Source organism: Trachemys scripta, chromosome 5 (genome assembly GCF_013100865.1).
Source record: "Trachemys scripta elegans isolate TJP31775 chromosome 5, CAS_Tse_1.0, whole genome shotgun sequence".
NCBI classification, from domain to species: domain Eukaryota; kingdom Metazoa; phylum Chordata; order Testudines; family Emydidae; genus Trachemys; species Trachemys scripta.
The window spans coordinates 140282701-140304374 of NC_048302.1; the positions used below are offsets into that span (position 1 = coordinate 140282701).

The 21674-nt window shown below is 46.1% G+C and overlaps 1 protein-coding gene across 1 annotated transcript in view; it reads left to right on the forward strand.

Moving 5' to 3' along the window:
* The window catches only part of SEMA4F (ssemaphorin 4F), a 104380-nt gene that overhangs the window by 54359 nt on the left and 28347 nt on the right, over positions 1-21674 (forward strand). The window contains exons 8-11 of the mRNA XM_034772341.1: positions 3511-3658; positions 6623-6845; positions 8031-8140; positions 11254-11411. Of these exons, the coding sequence (XP_034628232.1) occupies positions 3511-3658; positions 6623-6845; positions 8031-8140; positions 11254-11411 (639 nt within the window). The remainder of the gene's footprint in view (positions 1-3510; positions 3659-6622; positions 6846-8030; positions 8141-11253; positions 11412-21674) is intronic.

Here is a 21674-nt window from a genome sequence, read left to right on the forward strand (position 1 = left end):
GGAGGGTCCGGCGGCAGGCAATCGATGTTCTGGGATCGATCCCGGAAGTGCTCGCCGTCGACGCCGGTACTCCAGCTCGGCGAGAGGAGTACGCGGCATCGACGGGGGAGCCTCCCTGCCGCATCTGGACCCGCGGTAAGTTCGGACTAAGGTACTTCGAATTCAGTTACGTTATTAACGTAGCTGAATTTGCGTACCTTAGTCCGAAGTGGGGACTTAGTGGGGACCAGGCCTTAGAGACTAACAAATTTATTAGAGCATAAGCTTTCGTGGAGCTTGTGCTCTAATAAATGTGTTAGTCTCTAAGGTGCCACAAGTACTCCTGTTCTTTTTGCGGATACAGACTAACGCGGCTGCTACTCTGAAACCTTTAAACAAGCATGTTCTCTAACTGATCGGCAATGTAACAACGAAACAACATCATTTAAGTGAAGAGTTACTGTAGTAATTTCTTCTACAACACATTTCCCTAGTTTGCTTATGAGAATGTCATGTGGGACTGTGTCAAAAAGTTTACTAAAATCAAGATATATCACATCTATAGCTTCCCCCCACCCACTAGAGCAGGGGTTGTCAAACTGGGGATCGGGACCCCTCAGGGGGTCGCAAGGTTATTACATGGGGGGGTCGCAAGCTGTCAGCCTCCACCTCAAACCACGCTTTGCCTCCAGCATTTATAATGGTGTTAAATATATTTAAAAGTGTTTTTCATTTATAAGGGGGATCATATTCAGAGGCTTGGTATATGAAAGGGGTCACCAGTACAAAAGTTTGAGAACCACTGCACTAGGGCACTAACGCTGTGAAAGGAAATTACATGATAAATTACCTGACATATTCATGTTAGCTATAACCTCTGGGTGCTTACAAATTGATTGTTTAATAATTAGTTCTAATATCTTTTCAGATGTTTAAGTTAGGCTTACTGGTCTATAATTCCCCAGGTCCTTTTTGTTCCCCTTTTTAAAGATAGATACTATATTTGCCCTTCTCCAGTCTTCTGGGACATCCTGCATGAGTTCTCAAAGATAATCACTATGGGTTCCAAGATTGCTTCAGCTAATTCCTTAAGTACCCTAGAGAGAATTTCATCAGGCCTTGATGACTGATATAAATATTTTTTAATGTGTTCTTTCCCTATTCTGGCTTCTGTTCCTTGCAGCTTGTTGTTAATTGTGTTAAGCTTCTGATCACAATTAACTTTTTTAGGGAAGACTAAGGCAGAATAGCCATTAAGCATATCCAGCCTTCTCAATGTAATCCATTATTAGCTCTCCTTCCCCACTAAGTAGTGGACCTATACTTTCCTTTCCTTTGTTGTTTTCTTGCTCCTAATGTATTTATAGAACCTCTTCTTAATGCCTCTTGTGTTCCTTGTTAAGTGTAACTCATTTTGTGCCTTAGCTTTTCTGATTTTATCCCTATGTGCTTATCATAGGAATGGAAAGGACCTTGAGAGGTCATCTAGTCCAGTCCCCTGCACTCATGGCAGGACTAAGTATTATCTAGATCATCCCTGACAAGTGTTTGTCTAACCTATTCTTAAAAATCTCCAATGATGGTGATTCCACAACCTCCCTAAGTAATTTATTCCAGTGCTTAACCACCCTGACAATTAGGAAGTTTTTCCTAATTTCCAACCTAAACCTCTCCCACTGCAACTTGAAACCATTACTCCTTGTTCTGTCATCTGGTACCACTGAGAACAATCTAGAGCCATCCTCTTTGGAACCCCCTTTCAGGTAGTTGAAAGCAGCTATCAAATCCCCCCCTCATTCTTCTCTTCTGCAGACTAAACAATCCCAGTTCCCTCAGCCTCTCCTCATAAGTCATGTGCTCCAGCCCCCTAATCATTTTTGTTGCCCTTTGTTGGACTCTTTCCAATTTTTCCACATCCTTCTTGTAGTGTGGAGCCTGATGTGATGCAGGTAGGAGACAGCCCCGGCTGAGCAGGGGCTGGTGCAGGTTGATGACCTGGTGCCTCCCCTCCCCTTCCTCCCCCGCCCACAGTAATCGGACTTTTGGTGTCTGGTCCCCTTTTTCACTGGACTTTCCAGTCGAAAACTGGACACCTGGCAACCCTAGTTGGGAGGTGCAGGCACATGCTGCGTCATGAACTCTTTGGCTTGAGCACACTGGGTGCACCCACACCGAAGGAGAAGAGAGACACAACACATCTTGAAGTATAACAACTACAATATAGGAAAATAACCATTTTATCAAACAAGACCAGGCCCGAGTTCTGCTGACAGTGCCACACTGTGATATGTAGGTCTGATACTTGGGAACCCCTGGATTTGACATGGGAAGCTGCTTTTGCCTGTGCCAGCTCTTCTGCATCTACTGTTATAATGCTTTATGGTGACACATCTGCCAGGAGAATTAGAGTCCCATCCTTTACTGCTGAGCCCTACTTACACAGCCTTCCCTGAAGGCAATTGGGTAATGGGCCCACACCCCAATTTCTTCCCTAATGTGGTTACTGATTTTCACTTGTCTTCCCCAAATCTTTCCCCTTCAATAGAGGTTAGCGAACACCCTGACACAAGCATATGCATGACATTAAAAGTGCTCCTAACTGCTACCTAATGGAACAAAATCTTTTCGTACTCCCCCAAGTAGAGTTAGGGGACAGGCTATTTCCTCCTGATAGATAGATCCCACTGGGTCAAATCCTCTATAGGAACATGCTATGGGTTAGCAGATATCCCATCCCATTGCAACCAAGGTGTCTTATAAGGCTTGCCTTCTGTAATGTCCTCAGTGTAGAAATATGCAGAGCGCAATTCTTACCTTCATAGCATCACTTTTGCCCTAGCTTTGAGATCTGGTGCCTAGTTCAGGAGAGCAATTTTTCAGTCACTTATCTAAATATCTTCCTCATTCCCTGCTCTTTAGGGGTTTCTTACCGCTCATGAGTGAATTTCGCCAAAGTACATATCTACTGATAATGCCTATAACTGGATTCATAGAGTTTAAGGCCAGAAGGGGCCATTAGATCACCTACTGTGACCTCCTGTATATCACAGGCCATTACATTCACTCAGTTATCCCTGTATTGTGTTTGACTAAGGCACACCTTCCAGAAAGGCATCCGGTACTGATCTGAAAACATCAAGAGCTGGAGAATTCACCACTTCCCATGATACTTTGGTCCAATGGCTAATCTCTCTTTGGTTTTTTTAATTGTCCCTAACTTCTGATTTGAATTATCTTCCTCCAGCATCTAGACATTGAGTCTTGTTACGCTTTTCTCTGCTAGATTAAAGAGCCCTTTAGTACCTGGCATTTTTCCTCCATGATGGTATTTATACGCTGTAATCAAGTCACCTCTAAATCTTCTTTTTGATATGCTAAATAGAAACTTGAGAGGTTGTATGGGCCACCTTCCTTATTTAACTTCACACAAATCATTCCATGGTGCCACTCAGAGTCTGAGGATTCTCCCCTGACAATCTGCTCAAAGCTTCTCTTACAGCTAATTAACCTCCATTTCTGTTTCTCCTTCAGGGACGGCGGGCAGGTCTCAGCTGTCTGTGCCTACAGCATTCGGGACATCCAGAAAGCCATGAATGGCCGTTTCAAGGAATTTAAACATGACTGTGACAAGTGGACAAGTGTCATGGGTGGGGATGTCCCTGAGCCACGGCCAGGCGCAGTAAGTGATGAGAATTGTGCTGGCTACTGGACAGATACAGATCTGTTCTTTTTTTTCTTTTTCATGAACAGGGCTGTGGACCTTCAGGCTTTGGCCTAGAACACTGCGTGGGGAGGTGACGGAGGTGTTGACTAACATATGCTGCCTAGTATATATACGTAGCGTATTAATAATATGTACCACATCATTCATACACATATCTACCTATCTATCTATCTATCTATCTATCTATCTATCTCAGTATGAAGTAAGCACAAATATTATAGCAGTTATATAGCCTAAATTGGCCTATAATTTTTATATAACCCTGATAACTTATGCTAAGTGTCCCGTAACCTTTGCATTCACTAAAATAAGTTTTGGCTTAAGCAAATAAAAAAGCCGTCAAAATTGATACAGATGAGTGCTTTACCATAGGAGCAAAAAGAAAATTACTCTCACAGGCCTGTACTGGAACATCCCAAAGGAAGAGGACATAACAAATAATTGTTTTACCCTTGTACAAAACTAGACGGTGGCGTCATACCCTTTGGTACCTAAAATGCATGTGTACAGAATAAAGCGATAAGGTTTACATCATGGTATAAAAAAAAAACAAGGTAAAAACCTAATTGGTTAAATTTAGTTTCAAATAACGTACACAATACCTTTTACTTGTAAACAGGTAGGGTATAAAAATGGCTTTAGAGTGTAACTTTGGGAGTCCACTTTCAACATAAACAGACAAGAACAAGGAGTAATGGTCTCAAGTTGCAGTGGGGGAGGTTTAGGTTGGATATTAAGAAAAACTTTTTCACTAGGAAGGTGGTGAAGCACTGGAATGTGTTATCTAGGGAGGTGATGGAATCTCCTTCCTTAGAGGTTTTTAAGGTCAGGCTTGACAAAGCTCTGGCTGGGATGATTTAATTGGGGTTGCTCCTGCTTTTGAGCAGGGGGTTGGACTAGATGACCTTCTGAGGCCCCTTTCAACCCTGATGTTCTATGATTCTGTGATTCTATAAAGTAAATGTAACAATACTGCATGAGGTGTCTTCCTGGAGACTGGTATTGTATAAAACAAGAGTGGGCAAACTACGGCCCGCGGGCCCATCTGGCCCGTCAGACCATTTAATCCGGCCCTCAGCTCCTGCTGGGGAGCAGGATCGGAGGTTTGGCCCGCTCCGGCACTCCAGACAGGGAGCGGTGTCGCGGGGTTTGCTCTGCTCCGCGCGGCTCCTAGGAAGCAGCCGGCATGACCCCATTCCGTCTCCTATGTAGTACGCGGAGACATGGCCAGGCGGCTCTGCACACTGCGCCATCTGCCGGTGCCAACCCCACAGCTCCCATTGGCCGCGGTTCCCGGCCAATGGCAGCAGCATGGGTGGTGCCTGTGAGGGGGAAGCTTGCAGAGCCATCTGGCCACGCCTTGGAGCCAGAGGGGGGACATGTTTTTGGTAAAAGCCACCCGAAGCCTGCACCCCTGAGCCCCAATCCCCTGCCACGGCCCTGATTCCCCTCCTGCCCTTGATCCCAGCCCAGAGCCTCCTCTTGTACCCCAAACCCCACCTCAGAGCCCGTACCCCCAGCCAGAGCCCTCACCACCCCCATGCCCCAACAGCCTGCCCCAGCCCTGATCCCCCTTCCACCCTCCAAACCCCTTGGTCCCAGCCTGGAGCCCCCTCCTGCACCCCAAACCCCTCATCCCCAGCCTCAGCCCTACCCCATAGCCTAACCCACCACACTCCAGCCCGGAGCTCCCTCCCGCACCCTGAACTCCTCGTTTCTGGATCCCCCCCCGAGCCCACACTCCCAGATGGAGCCCTCACCCTCTCTCGCACCCCTACCCCCAATTTTGTGAGCATTCATGGCCTGCCATACAATTTCCATACCCCGATGTGGCCCTCAGGTCAAAAAGTTTGCCCACCCCGGTATAAAACCTTTTTTCCTGTACTATATTATAATGGCTTATAGCAATAAACCTAACTAGCATTGGTTATTTGGTCTCTTAAGTATATTTCATAACAAACCAAAGTGTGGTCAAGCAATTAACCCTGCCCAATTTATCAATAAATTGGCGCACCGAGCCAGGAGCCATCCAGCCAAAACATCAGTCAAACCAAGCACTGTTGGGTCGCATCCTAACTGCTCAGAAGGGGTAACATTGAGAGGTGGGACGCTAGTGTTTGTTAATCTCATGTACACTTGTGCAGGCCAGCAAGCACTGTGCTCAATCCTGCAATTCCAGGATGCACAAAAGTTGCTACTGTAACATTTTATAAAAAAAAGGTGCTACTATGGCAAAATGCCTCTTTAAAAAAATAACTGATTTTATCAGAACTGCCTAATAAAGCACTCAAGGCAAAACACCAATACTTCAAAAATTCCTGGGCAAAAAAACATACTTTAAAAATATATAAAAATTAATTTCAAGTAAAACTTTCTAGGCAAAATGCACAAATACAGCAAAGGCTAAAATGGCAAAATGCCGAAGCCCCAAAATTAGCAATTATAATGGCCAAAAATAACTGATTGTCTATGAGAGGGCAGATTTAATCTGGGGAGGATTTGTTGTAGGCAGAGATGGCAGTGGTGTCTAATGCTTCTCATTATATCCACTTTCTCAGGTGCTTAGTTAAGCTATTAACCATCTCCCTAGTCAGCCATTAGCCTGTAGATACCTTTGTGACCTGTTTGTAAGGGCAGCTAAGTAGTCCCTCTATTGCTCTGAGATGTGCCTTAAAAGCCTGAATGAGCCATTGTGGGGTTAGCCCAGTCCCCAGTGGAATTTGCTGAAACACAAGGTGATCTGCTACTGTGTGTGTATGAAACCCCATATGCAGGCTGTATGCACCATACTTTGTAGTCAGAAGATCGTGAGGGTGCTGAAGGAGTGGAATTACCAGTTTCTGACTAGGAGACAACATCCAGTCCAAGTGTTCTGCTGCCCAGGTCATTTGACCATGTCTTCCTGTTTTTTACCCACAGTGCATTACCAAGAGCATGAAGCTGGCTGGCTTTGGCTCCTCGCTGGCACTGCCTGACCGTGTTCTGACATTTGTCCGAGATCATCCTCTCATGGACCAGGTTGTTCACCCGCTGGAAATGGGACCCGTGCTGGTCAAGCTGGACACACAGTACCTCAGAATTGCAGTACATCGTGTCAGAAGCGTCTCTGGGCAGGAATATGATGTGCTGTACCTGGGGACCGGTGAGGGAGATGGCAGCACTGGGTGGGGACAGGAATGGACAGGCACAGGGAAAGAATGGGCACAGGTTGGGAGGGTATGGCTGTAAATCAGGTGCAGTCACCTGGGGGCAGCCATGTGGAGTGGAGAAATGAGTTATTATTTGTATTGTAGCTCTCATGGACCTGGACCCCATGGTGCTAGGCACTGTACAAATGCAGAACAAACAAAAGTCCCTGCCCCAAGGAGCTTACAGGCTAAGAATAACACAAGGGATGGATACAGACAGACTGAGAGGGGAGTACCAAGAAACAGAGATAATATTGGTCAGCATGGTAGGAAGTGGGCTCAGCACACTAGCACCATTGTCAATTTTTTTCTAGACTTCACAGCAAAGGAGGGTTTTGAAGGAGGATAATGAGTTAGTTTGGTGTCTATTTACTGGGATCATCTCCCAGGTGTGGGGGGCAGGAGGGGAGAAAGCACAAAATGTTTGTTTGAAAATGTAACAAGTGGGCGATGGAAGCTGGCATGATGATTGACTCGGGGCAGGAGTCAGCATTTCAGTAGTTAATGAGAGCTGATAGGTAGGGTGGGAATAGGTTGCAAAGGGGCTTGAAAGCAAAAACAAGGGCATATGTCTGAAGTGACAGAAAAGGGGGAACCAGTGGAGATATGTGGGGAGGGGCTGGCATGGTCAAAGCAATGGGCTAGGAAAACAATATTTGCAGCAGCATTCTGAATGGTGTGCATTGGGCAAGACTGCATTTGTCGAGGCCAGGGAGAAGGATGTTCAGTAATGGAGACGTGCGAGAACCAGAGCCCAGATGAGAATTTTAGCCGTGTGGGTGGGCAGGAGAGGCCATATGTTAGAAACATTATGTAGAAAGAATCTGGAAGACATAGACATGGTATGACCTCTCTCTAGGTCCTCACATCCAGAGTCAAAGGTGACCTCTGTGTTACAGGACTGAGTGACAGGCAGATGCTGATGTTGTCCACAGTGATGGAGAGAGGAGGTGTCAGGGAGGGCTTGAGATGCAGGCTAGGGGGCAGCTATCTGAGGTGAGAGCAAGAATGGCCACCCCCTGGCATGGGAGCTGAGGCCCTTTTGGGAAGGAACAGTTGTGGAGCTTGTTTCTGCTGCTGTGGCACCAGATGGTGGTGCTGATCTAATCTCTTCCCCTGCTCTGGCCTTCCCTTTGCAGAGGATGGACATTTGCACAAAGCAGTGAAGATTGCCCAAAAAGCTGTCATTGTTGAGGATCTGACACTGTTCCCAGAGCCCCAGCCAATTCAGAACCTGCAGCTCTACCAGGTGAGGGAACAAGCCCCTGGGTGCCTGGAGCTAGCACTGGCTAGGCTGGCATGTTCCTTGCACTGATGGACACGTGGTATGTTAAAAGGAAACTGACACGTACAGGGTGGGAAAATGTGGGTCTGGTGGATCAAATCCAAAAAGTGACTGCCTGGCCCCAGCCTTCCTTATCCCTGATTCACTGGTAAATGAGGTTTACTGGGTTCCATTGCTCCCTGTTGGTGAGGGTAATAGATTCTTCCCTTACCCAGACACCCCTGGTTATCTGCCTGAGTGCTTATACTGTGCTCAGCACCATGGCAACTGTACATCTTACAGGTTATATATTAAAAATTCCATGGAATCTTGTTTCTCTTCCCCTTGCCCCTGTCGGCTGGTTGCTGTATGAACAGTGGTCACGTGAGTTTAATATGTGGTCCTGGCAGCACTGAGATTTGTGCTGGGAGTGATTGCCGCAGCTGTGGGCTACTGGCCACAAAAGTGCTATCCTTACGCTCATGGGCCTTCTCTTTGTGGCTGGCGGCTCCAGCAGTATATAGGTGTCATGGTGTCGTCCAGGGCAGGGAAAGAGTTTCTCAGGTACCTTGGGCCAACTTCAGACTGTATGGAGATTTTTCAAAGCACAATGTGGACAGTGCTTGGTCTTTGAAAATCTACTATGAGCACTGAGCGCCTGGTGCCTCGGCGTTAGGGGACCTTGCTGCTGTGATGCTGTACTCCCTGTTTCTAAACGTCACTGCTTCCCCATTGCACTCTGCTACCAAGGCTGCTCAAGATACTTCAGCAAGGGGTGCATGGTGTTGACGGGGATGGCATAATGACTGTACCAGCCCGTCAAATGATAGAAAAGCCTCAGAAATCAATGGGGTGGGGAGGGAAGGGAACTGGTCACTGGGATGTAAGTGATTCCCAGATGTACAGATTTCAAGGGCAGAAGGGATCTCTGCTCATGTAATCTGACCTCCGGTGTAGCACTGGCCAGAAAACCTCACCCAGTAATTCCTGCATCCAGCCCATAATTTCTGTCTGAGCTAGAGTAGATCCTGTGGAGAGCCAGGCCTTGATCTAAAGACTCCAAGTGATGGAGAATGCACCACATTCCTCAGTCAGTTGTTCCAGTGATTAATTCCCCTTACTGTTAAACAAAATATTTGCCCCTTATTTCTACTCTGAGTTTATCTAGCTTCATCTTCTGGCCCCTGGACCATGTCGAAGGAAACTTGCCCTTTGTTACATAGAGCAGCCTGAGTATTTGGTTATTAGAGAAGTTATCAACCTCTGCATGTCACATCCATCCATTGTATTCATGGAGTAGGGAAGTGTCCTATGTTCTGTCCTTGGACCCCTGAGGAGGACAGTGCAGTTCCCCCCACTGACAGAAAATTCCACCTCTTCTAGAAGTTCACGTACCCTGTGTGACATAACAAGCCGTACATACACCCTGCTTGCTGCGCCACCGTGATGTTCCCCTGGTGTTATCTGGAACGGTGGTCTGCTAGGTCACTCCAATCCTTGAATCTGGGAGCCAGCCTTACCCTGCTCTGCTGTGAAACCCTACACTCCTGGGTTGTTCCCATACAGCCTCTAGCATGTAAGCTGCTCCCAGCTACATGAGTGAGCACTTTTGGCCAGCCGCTGCTTGGATTGTGCAACCGATTGTGGATTGTGCAGCTAGCCAATATCTCCGGTCCCAGATACAACCCTAGGAACCTCCATCTTGCAGTGTCCAAGGGGAGTTTCTGACATGCTTCAAACCAAATGCACTGCTTCAGGTAGAATAAACAAACACATTCATTAACTACAAAAGATAGATTTTAAGTGATTATAATAATAATTATAATTAATGGAGATATCCCATCTCCTAAAACTGGAAGGGACCTTGAAAGGTCATAGAGTCCAGCCCCCTGCCTTCACTAGCAGGACCAAGTACTGATTTTTGCCCCAGATCCCTAAGTGGCCCCCTCAAGGATTGAACTCACAACCCCGGGTTTAGCAGGCCAATGCTCAAACCACTGAGCTATCCCTCCCCCCTAAGTCAAAGCACAAGAAGTCAGATTTGGTTGACTGACATAAAAGCAAAACACATTCTAAGCTGATCTTAACACTTTCAGTGCCCTTACAAACTTAGATGCGTCTAACCACAGGCTGGCTGGTTGCCCTTCAACCAGGCTCTCCTCTTTGATCAGCGCTTCAGTCGCTTGGTGGTGGTGTCTGTAGATGGAGGTGGAAGAGAAAGAGAGCATGGCAAACATCTCTCCCTTTTATCATGTCCTTTCTTCCCTCTTGGCTTAGCGCCCCCCCCCCTTCAGAGTCAGGTGAGCATTACCTCATCGCAGTCCCAAACTGTCCAAGGGAAGGGGGGTGACTCACTTGAGAGTCCAACAGATCCTTTGTTGCTGTCCTTTGTTCCTGTGAGGCTGGGCTGGGTTTGTCCCATACATGCCCTGATGAGGTGTGAACTGCCTCTCTGCTCCTGGAGAGTTTTGCCTGGGCTTGTTTTAAGCCATGAGGACACATTTTCAGCCTCATAACTATATACATGAAATTACAACCCATAACATTACTGTAACAACAATGCTCAGTGTATCATGAACCTTCCGAAGACACCTGGCATGACAAACTTTGCATTGGATACCACACAATCATATAATAAGGATTAACATGGGGGTGCAGAGTGTTCCCCTGGGGTACAGAGCATCACACTCTGCAGGTCACATCATTTCAAAGCCCCCTAGGCAAAGAGGCAGCAAACTTGCATCAAAGGACCCAGAGGCAAAGAAGAATGCTGTGCTGACCCTGTCTAGGATGTAGAGAAGCCTCTCTCCTGCTCCCCTTTAAAGTCATGAGGTGCTGGATGGCTTCAGGGATGAGCCTGCATCTCTGTGAGGACCTTGTTATGGGAGGCTGAGAGGTACCTATCACTTAGACTTTGCCTTGTTGTCCTCCCTTGGAGTGCTCATTGGGCAACTTGGGCACAAACACCCCCGACTTTGAAAATCTGGGTGCTCAGCTCCCACCTCAGCCCATCTATTGTGCCCAAGATACTCTATGTACATAGCCAAACTTTGCAAATGTTGGTTTTCACCTTCTGTTCTCTCTTGCTACCTTTGTAGAGCTGGTTGTATGTAGGGTCCTCTACTGAAGTGACTCAGGTCAACACAACAGACTGTGAGCGATACAAGAGCTGCATCGAGTGTGTCCTGGGCAGAGACCCCGCTTGTGCCTGGAGCAGAGAGCTGGGTGCTTGTATACGCCACCAAGGACAAAGTGGGTAAGTGACTTGCCTCCATTTCCTATTGTCACCAAAGGACCCATGAAAAATAAAACCTCGACCTTGAGGGATTGCTGCCGCCGACGATTGCCTGTAGCCTGGATGGTGACATCTTTTCCCTGAAATCTGATCCCTGCAAATCGCCTGTCACCACCTCTGCAACATTGCCATTTGCAACACCTGTGACTTTAAGATTCCCCATCGTGGGTCCCATCTCCTCTGTCCAGGGCCATTTCAGCTTCCTGCCCTCTGGCTTTCCTGAGCTCCAGCCCTTCTAATGCCAACTTGTCCAGAATGCTGCTTCCCACCTTCACTTATCACTTTGTTCCACCCCTTGCACTCTGCCAGTGATACCAGCCTAGATACCCTATTTGTCTGCTTCTCCCATAGCCCTCTAAATTCTTTCTTCCACACCATCACAATGCATGGAACCTGAAATGATCTGTAAGGTCTGTACTCTCTCCTTAATCAAAGCCTTATCTGCCTACAAGAATAGAGCCAAAACTGACTGTCAGTCTGAAGTGGCTCATGAATGTGGGTGCCAACCGCAGGGCAGACTGTTACAAACCAGGGCACAAACCGCAAACTGGTAGAGTGATCTATAATTAGAGTTCACCAACCAACAATCAAGTGTGAATTCCTCAAGCACTATAACAGACTTAACGTGGAGTCAGACAGCCCCCTTGGGCACTCCATCTGTCTTGCAACAAAGCGTGCCTTTGTGATAGATGGTCTGTTACACCAAAAATCACAGCGATATTCAGCTTACTCCCAGTCACTTACCCCAGGTCAATTGTACCTTAGATCTCTCACCAAAGACAACACTTGTAGCCAATCCTATATTAAACTAACTGAAGGTTTATTAACTAGGAAAAGGAAATCTGGCTGGTAGAAGAATAGGCATCTTCAGTATTTCCTTGTCTGTACTGGAGGTGTCCAGCAGACTTACAATAATGGAATACAAATTGGCCTGACCGCACCCCGTGTACCTCTCCTCATCACCCTATTGAAGGACTAGTTCAGATGTATCCTGTGTTGTATAAATTAGAAGGGACTTTAAAGGTGTCCTGTATCAGAGGGGTAGCTGTGTTAGTCTGTATCCACAAAAACAACGAGGAGTCCGGTGGCACCTTAAAGACTAACAGATTTATTTGGGCATAAGCTTTCGTGGGTAAAAAACTCACTTCTTCAGATGCATGGAGCCTTGTTTTTTTTTAAATGTGTTCTAGGGATGTTAAATCATATAATATTACAGTTCTTCTTTAAGTGGCCTCTGCATATTCACACTTATGGTATGTAGCAGCCCTGCCATCAAGCTGCAGAATTTTTCTAATAAGCAGTGTCCATTGGGACCTCTTATCTCTTCCCCCATGGAGGGAGGGATAGCTCAGAGGTTTGAGCATCGGCTGGCTAAACCCAGGGTTGTGAGTTCAAGCCTTGAGGGGGCCACTTAGGGATCTGGGACAAAATCACTACTTGGTCCTGCTAGTGAAGGCAGGGGGCTAGACTTGATGACCTTTCAAGGTCCCTTCCAGTTCTAGGAGATAGGATATCTCCATTATTTATAATTTATACTGGGGTGCTAGAGGAGTGTCCCCAGCCACTCTCCAAATTCATTTTTAATCACCAAAGGTGCAGCAAGCTTAGCTCACATGCAGTGTCCTCAACTTTTCCCTTGTCGCTTTCTCTTTTGAATCTGCCTTTGGGGACCATTTCCATTTTAGATAGAGTAACAGTGCAAATTTGTTCTGTTTGAAATGAGCACCAGGCACCGACGGGCTGTCTCAAAGCCCCCTACTGATGAAGGAGGTTCTTCAAGCCCAATTGGCAGTGTGTAAGTCCAGCAACTACTTTTGACATCTGCTAGCCTTAAGTGACTCTGTGCTCAGTGTGGAGAAGGTGGGAATTGTAATATTTTTATGAGCAATGTGTGACTCAGTTTATCCACTCATTTTGTGCTGCTGTCCACTGGGGCTGAAGGAGATAAATTCTCCTCTGGGACAAAGAGAATAAGAGCTAGGTGGTGGAGGCAAGCATAGATGAAGGAACTATCAAGGAATCTCAGCATATGAATGGAGACAAGGGGAGCACATGACAGCCAAGGAAGAGGTGGAAACAGCAGGGCTGCAACTTGAAATAGTGGCAGGAGGTTTCAAATGACTGTGTTAAGAACTGATCAGATAGACACACAAGGAGACAGAGGACCACAGACAAAGACAAGGTGGATTCCAGGAAGGAATGGAGTAATAAGGCAGTTGCTTTTGCCAGTAGTAACTCTGTCTTAAGTTGACTTTTCCATGCTAGCCTAAGTAATCTCAGATTATGTGTTTCAGTTGACTAATAAATGCTCCTGTTTTGAAAAGGCTGCCCCATGTCACTGTAAATATTCACTGGTTGCTTTGCTCCTTGAAGATGCAGAACCTTAAAGGCTTCTGAACTCTATGTAAGAGTGCACAGTGAGAATCAGGCTGTTGGAGGCCGAAGGTGCAGTTTTGGAGCCATGGGGCTGCACGCTCACCCTTGTAAAAAGTTAAGCCCAGTGCCTGGTGAATACAAAGGGTGTTTCCGAAAGGGACTGAAGGAAGGCCAGGATACAACAAACCCTGTATAGATCTATGACACTCAGCTTAAGCAGTATCCCTCTCCCTGGTCTTCTCCAGGTGGGCCTGGTGCCATTTGGCACCAAGATCCCTGAATGTGTCCAGGTTAACCTGTTCATTCCAGAGTCCCAGAACCGTCAATGCAGCACCAAGGTTTCTAGATTCCTCCAGGTCAACCTATATGTTGCCAAGGTCCCAGCACAACACTGATGCAGTGGGTTGCTCTATTCAGCACTGAGGTCCTGGCACCACTGATAGCTGAGATCCCTGGGTCTCTGGTGCCATCAATTCATTGTCACAGTTCTCAAGTCCCTCTGGGTTGATCTAGTTTGTCCTCAACGTCTTGGCACCATCCCCAGATCCATCCAAGTCAACTGAGTTCACTGCCTGTGATCCAACATCATGAACCCTGGTGAACCACTTGATGGAAGTGTTCCAGTGCCTATTACATATGGCATTAATGTTCCCACAACAATCTGGGTCATCTAAGGTTTTGACCCCGTTAGCTAGGGTACCACTAGTCTAAAGGAGTCCAGCACCAATATAAAAGAGTGTTAGGTCTTCTGGTCCTTCTTGGTGCATGGGCCTATTGCTGAGAACTTGGCACAATTAACTGTGACTCTTGCTTCAAGTGGCTCGGGAGCACTATAAACAGCACTAAGGTGGACTTTCGTTGAAGCGTACTGTACCCAACTCTGTGGTCTATAGAATCCATATGAGCCAACATAGGTCAGTAGAAAGATTCAGCACCAATAATTTGGGTAAACCACTTGACAAAGCAGTTTGGTGCCCAATATAAATAATACTCAAATTCCCATATTTGCTCAGTATAACTGGAGCTGATGTCAGCATGATTCGCTGTCTATGAAATACCAGTTGCTAAAGGAGTCTTATCATAGAATCATAGAATATCAGGGTTGGAAGGGACCTCAGGAGGTCATCTAGTCCAACCCCCTGCTCAAAGCAGGACCAATTCCCAACTAAATCATCCCAGCCAGGGCTTTGTCAAGCCGGGCCTTAAAAACCTGTAAGGAAGGAGATTCCACCACCTCCCTAGGTAACACATTCCAGTGCTTCACCACCCTCCTAGTGAAATAGTGTTTCCTAATATCCAACCTAGACCTCCCCCACTGCAACTTGAGACCATTGCTCCTTGTTCTATCATCTGTCACCACTGAGAACAGCCGAGCTCCATCCTCTTTGGAACCCCCCCTCAGGTAGTTGAAAGCAGCTATCAAATCCCCCCTCATTCTTCTCTTCTGGAGACTAAACAATCCCAGTTCCCTCAGCCTCTCCTCATAAGTCATGTGCTCCAGACCCCTAATCATTTTTGTTGCCCTCCGCTGGACTCTTTCCAAGTTTTCCACATTCTTCTTGCAGTGTGGGGCCCAAAACTGGACATAGTACTCCAGATGAGGCCTCACCAATGTCGAATAAAGGGGAATGATCATGTTCCTCGATCTGCTGGCAATGTCCCTACTTATACAGCCCAAAATGCCGTTAGCCTTCTTGGCAACAGGAGCACACTGTTGACTCATATCCAGCTTCTCGTCCACTGTGATACCCTATATCAGTGTCACCAAGGTTTCCTGATTTGTCACAGATTCAGGAGAATCACATATTTTGATGCTTTAGGTCTAGCACAAGTGGCTTATAGGCCCCCAAACATATCTACATTGTTTGGGTCAGAGAACCTGGCAGCATTGACTGTTGCCACCGATAAGAAAAATAAAATAGTTCCCTGATCGCCTAGGGACTGCTGTTGGTGCCCCTAAAAAAAATCTGGGCCTACTATCCTGGTCTCCTTTTAAATACTACTGGGGGATGCTGTCTTTTGATGGTTTACTCCCAGCGCCTGCAGGGATAATCAGATGAAGCTCTAAGATGTTTTTGTGGGAGTCCCTCCAGAGGAAATCAGTATAGCTACAAAAGTTCTGACGAGTATCTGGAATCACCTTAGTGAGCTCAGAAACCTTTCCCTGGATTCTCTAACCCTATTCTTGAGTGCCGAAATGTCCTTGGCACTGAAACCTTTGGAAACCCACCCTCAAGCCAGACTGACATGGCCCCGGAACATACTGACTCTAATACAGTGTACCACCAGTTGTTGGTTAAGACTTCTAAACCAAGGTTAATGCCAAAGCTCTGACTGCCTTCAGACATTTAGGGTCCAAACACTGGCATTTGTGCTCTATTTCTGAAGTTCACTCATAAAGAGCTTTCTTAGAATCTGTACCACTAACATCTGCCAGTGCTGGATCACTGGTTCTTTCTGTGATATCCCTTGGGTCCCCAGGAACCACAGTAAATAAATACATTTTGGCAGCCATGCCTGGAGCCTCTCTGCCTTAACACCAAAGTTCGCTGTTCTAATCAGCTTGTGTTTTCTGGTGCTGTACCTTTATGCTTTAGTCCTGCAGCCTATTCAGTGGTGATCATCATCAAATCATTAAAAATGGGATAGAGAATCAGAGAATATCAGGGTTGGAAGGGACCTCAGGAGGTCATCTAGTCCAACCCCCTGCTCAAAGCAGGATCAATCCCCATACAGATTTTTGCCCCAGATCCCTAAATGGCCCCCTCAAGGATTGAACTCACAACCCTGGGTTTAGCAGGCCAATGTTCAAACCACTGAGCTATCTCTCCCCCCATGGAGGGATAAGATGGAGAATATCTTATTGCCCTTATATAAATCCATGGTATGCCCACATCTTGAATACTGCATACAGATGTGGTTTCCTCATCTCAACAAAAATACACTGGCATTAGAAAAGATTCACAGAAGGGCAACTAAAATTATTAGGGGTTTGGAACGGGTCCCATATGAGGAGAGATTAAAGAGGCTAGGACTTCTCAGCTTGGAAAAGAGGAGACTAAGGGGGGATATGATAGAGGTATATAAAATCATGAGTGGTCTGGAGAAAGTGAATAAGAAAAAGTTATTTACTTGTTCCCATAATATAAGAACTAGGGGCCACCAAATGAATGGGCAGCAGGTTTAAAACAAATAAAAGGAAGTATTTCTTCACACAATGCAGTGTCAACCTGTGGAACTCCTTGCCAGAGGAGGTTGTGAAGGCTAGGACTATAGCAGGGTTTAAAAAAGAACGAGATAAATTCATGGAGGTTAAGTCCATTAATGGCTATTAGCCAGGATGGATAAGGAACAGTGTCCCTAGCCTCTGTTTGTCAGAGGGTGGAGATGGATGGCAGGAGAGAGATAATTCTCAGATAATTTTGAATTTAGCCTAACCTGAGAACTCAGGAAGCTACAATAGCCAGTGAGAAAGCACTTAACTTCTAAAGCTAGGATTACCACTGAAATTAAGAACTCCAATTGCTCAGAATTGTTGGTGTAGAGTGCTGTTCCTTGGCCCCAGCACGGGAAAATCGCTACCTAATGTCACACCTATAAAGTAACATTTGCATTTTATAACCTTTTATCATGGGACAAACTCCAGCTTTTATATTGGTCCAACTAGCTATAAGTATCCACTGGATGCTTTCCTTTTAAAGCAGTTCAAAAAAAATGAGATGGGGAGAGAATCCTGCTATCTATCTCAGACATCAGTGTGTCCATGTCTGTATACGGATTCTTTTGGTCAACAGGCAGGTTCCTTACTAGTGTAACTGCATTTTACCTTTATTCAGCCTCCATAAGACTGATTGCAAAGGAATCATACTTTATTGATACTACTTACTCCCAAGCTACTTGTCTCAGGTCATGCAAGATGCAGAAAGTGAAGATAACACATGCTCCTAAGGGAATTTCTTTCTCTCCTCGCTGACCATCTACAGTAATATTTGCAGGTGGTGACTGAAATGGTAGAACGGTTTATCTTGTTATCCAATCTTTTTAAGGTTCATATAGTCTGTAGAAGGTGAAAGCTCCATGTTAGTGTTCTGGAGTTGAAAGCTATTTGTCTTGCCTGCAAGACATTCTCCCTTTGATCAAGACCAGAAACTCATCTTCTAAAAGCACAAATGTCATCCATAGGTCTCAGGCTACTATTATATATTATTGGTCTGCTTCGAGTGATTGTGTATGTATCGATCCACCCCCGGTGTGTGCATGCCCAAGGTACTTGAGCCAATTAATTTTAGTCAGCAGTACTTGTTGGGGTGCCATATGTCCCCTGAGTGTCCCCATGCCTCCAACAAGGGCATAAAGGGCTGGGCTGTCCTGACCCTTCTCAGTTCTACTCACCGCCTGTGGCTATAAGTTGGAGCTCCTTGTGAGCCTCAAGCTCACTTTTCCACCTAGCTTCTCATTTCTCTTTTCATGTGTAAATAGTTGAGTGTTTAGGCTTAGAGTAAATGGATAGTGTTTGTTTCCTTTATCTGTTCCTGGGTGAGAAAGCTTTTCTTTGTTTGTGGAGGTGATGCTCCAGTACCACATTACTATGGAGAAAAGAATTCTGTCTTTCACATGAGGCAGTTATGCGCTCATTGCTTCATTTGAATATGTAAGAGACAAGAGCAGCATTTGCAACTCTTCTACTAGGAGAAAGCCGAAATACCATGAGCCTCATCTGAGGGAGTACCTTGTGGAAAAATCTATGCATTCAATCTCAGATCCAGACCATTGTGGACCTGAGCAAACTGATTACTCCTCCTACAGAACTGCTCCGGCTGCTCCTTCTTCTGCTTCTGAGGCTATGTCTACACTACCGCGGTAAGTTGACTTATGTTACACAATTCCAGCTATGTGAATAACGTAGCTGGAGTCAATGTAGCTTAGGTCAATTTACTGCGGTGTCTACACTGCACTACACTTCTCGTTCCCAGTAGAATACCGGGGTCAACCACAGAGCGCTCTGTCATTGACTTTGCGGGTCTTCATTAGACCCACTAAATCAACCTCCGGTGCATCGATTACCGGAACATTGATCTGGCGATAGCATAGACATAGCCTTACTCTCAGAAAGGCAAAAACCCCCGAAGGCCCACAGAGAGAAGAGGCATCGCTCTCCTTCCCTAAGGCCACCCTTCAAGGACATGAAAACTTCCCGCTGTCAAAGTAAAGACTGTCAGGACCCAAGAAGTGCACCTCAGCCTCTCATGGGGATTCCGGCCGTTGTATTTCCACTGATGAGGCCTCTCATAAGCCTTCTGGTACTGAGATTAGAGGAAGAGCCCTGGAGTGCTGCTCTCTGGTACTTCCTATACAAATGCATTCAACTTGTGGTGTTGGCTATGGTGCCAACTTTGAGGCTGGTACTCACCATACCATCTACAACTGCGGTGCTGATGGCTCTGGCACTGATAACTCCAGAGCCAGCATCTTCAACCTCAGCATGTACAGTGACAGTGGCATCCTGCTATCAGTACAGTCATACTGTTTTGCTTGTCAGTACTGGTCTATCCCCTCCTGCAACAGGTTGTGCTCTTGGCGCTGATCACCAGCGGCACCACCTGTGCTGTCCAGGCTACCTAGCATTGCGATGGAACCATGCCACGTCCACCAGAGACGATATTTTTAATTCCCCTTAATCTCAGGGCAGCAGGGAATCTTCTCCATCCAGGTTTCAGATCTGAGTTCTCTTCTTGGGTCACTCCTGGATGACTCCTCAGCAGGACTGTCCTGTATTCCCTCAGATCCATGGCAAAAGACTTTTCTCCTTGGGGACCCAGGTTGGCCCTAGCACCCTTAGCTACCCCCCTAGCATTCCTCAAGCCACCAGATGGGTTTCAGATTCCCATTCCAAGCCGAAGTCTCCAACTCCACCAGCATCCTGGAAGGCCCCTGTCCCACCTCAGTGACGGAGCAGGCACCAGCCTGGATTCTTTGAATGAGGACCTGCAAGATACTCATTCATTTCTCATCTTTCTCACCTGATAAAGTGTAGTGCCCAAATCATCCTCTTCTGTTCCTCAGTGTGTATAAGACCTTGCAGGACCTCATGTGAAGTGTGACCTCGGCACTTGACATACAAGCAGAGGTGGTTCAGAAAACTCAGAGACGTAGGATTGGATGGGACCTCGAGGTCATCTACTCCAGCCTCTTGCGCTGAGGCAGGACCAAGTAAACCTAGACCATTCCTGAAGTTGTTCATGCTGCTAAGTGCTGCTGTTCTTCGAGCTCTGATGTTAGCTGCACGAGCAGAAAGTGCAGCGTATTGATTCCAGCAGACCTCGACGTTGTTCATAAAGAAAAACCACAGGCTCGATTCAGTGGCAAAGGCACTCGGGCATGTTTATTGTTGACAAAGTACAGTATTAGTGTCCCATTAGAGGTGCACTAACACATGTATGCATGCAACAAGATATATGCTATCCCCTAGACCAGTACAAAGATGCCCCTTCTATGACTTCTTTTTATACATTGATACAAACAGATTATGTATCGCACTCCATAAGCTTTGTTGTTATCCTGTACCTTGTACCTGCTAGTTCGAACAAAACATCCTCATCAGTTATTCCGTCTGTCCCTCCTTATCTCTTGAGAGGCCTGTGTGTCCCTGTACCATCTCCTAGGAATGTGTTTACGCAGTTACTTGAGAACTCTGGGTGTTTCTGTACCATCTTCTCAGGTCAGGAGGGTGCTTACTTGGTTAGCCAATACCTGGTGTATGCTATTTTGCCAAGGCCAGGCCTGCTGTGGTTTACAACCTTTGGTTCACACTATTAGTTATGCCTAGGGCTCCAGCAAGGCCTATATTCCCCTCCTTTTTGTCTTTGTGGGGAGGATCTTTACCACTCATCCTGCAAAAAAATCATCATAAAATCATAGGGTTAGAAGGGACCACAAGGGCCATCTACTCTAACCTCCTGCCAAGAAGCAGGATTTGTTGTATCTAAATCATCCAAGACAGATAGCTATCCAGCCTCCTTTTGAAAACCTCCAGTGAAGGAGCTTCCCAAGGTAGTCTGTTCCGTTGTCCTACTGTTCTTAGTTAGGAAGTTTTTCCTGAGATTTAATCTAATTCTGCTATGCTGTAGTTTGAACCCATCGCCTCTTGTCCTGCTCTCTGTGGCAAAAAGAACAACTTTTCTCCATCTTTTTTATGGCAGCCTTTCAGGAATTTGAAAACCGCTATCATGTCCCCCCTTAATTTCCTCTTTTCCAAACCAAACATAGCCAATTCCTTCAGCCTTTGCTCATATGGCTGCATTCCATCCTTTTGATCATCTTTGTCACTCACCTCTGGATCCTTTCCAGCTTCTCTACATCCTTTCTATACATTAATGACTGAAATTGGACACAGTACTCCAGCTGAGGCCTAACCAGTGCCGAGTAGAGCAGTACTATCACATCCTGTGATTTGCATACTAGGCCTCTGTTAATGCAACCCAAAATTACATTTGCGCTTTTTTTTTTTTTTTTTTTTTTTTTTTGCGCAAAAGCATAGCTGCAGACTCATGCTGAGGTTGTGATCCACCACAACTCCCAGATCCTTTTCAGCAGTGCTCCTGCCAAGCCAGTTATTTGTGCATTTGGTTTGTCTTCCCTAAGTATAGCACCTTACATTTGTCTGTTGAATTTCCTTTTGTTGTCTATAGCCCAGTTCTCCAATTTATAAAGATGCCTCTGAATTTTAGCTTTCTCCTCCAAAGTGTTGGCCAGCCCACCTAACTTTGTGTCATCTACAAACTTGATCAGTATGCTCTCTATTCCTACAACTAGGTCATTAATAAATACATTAAACAACACTGGACCCAG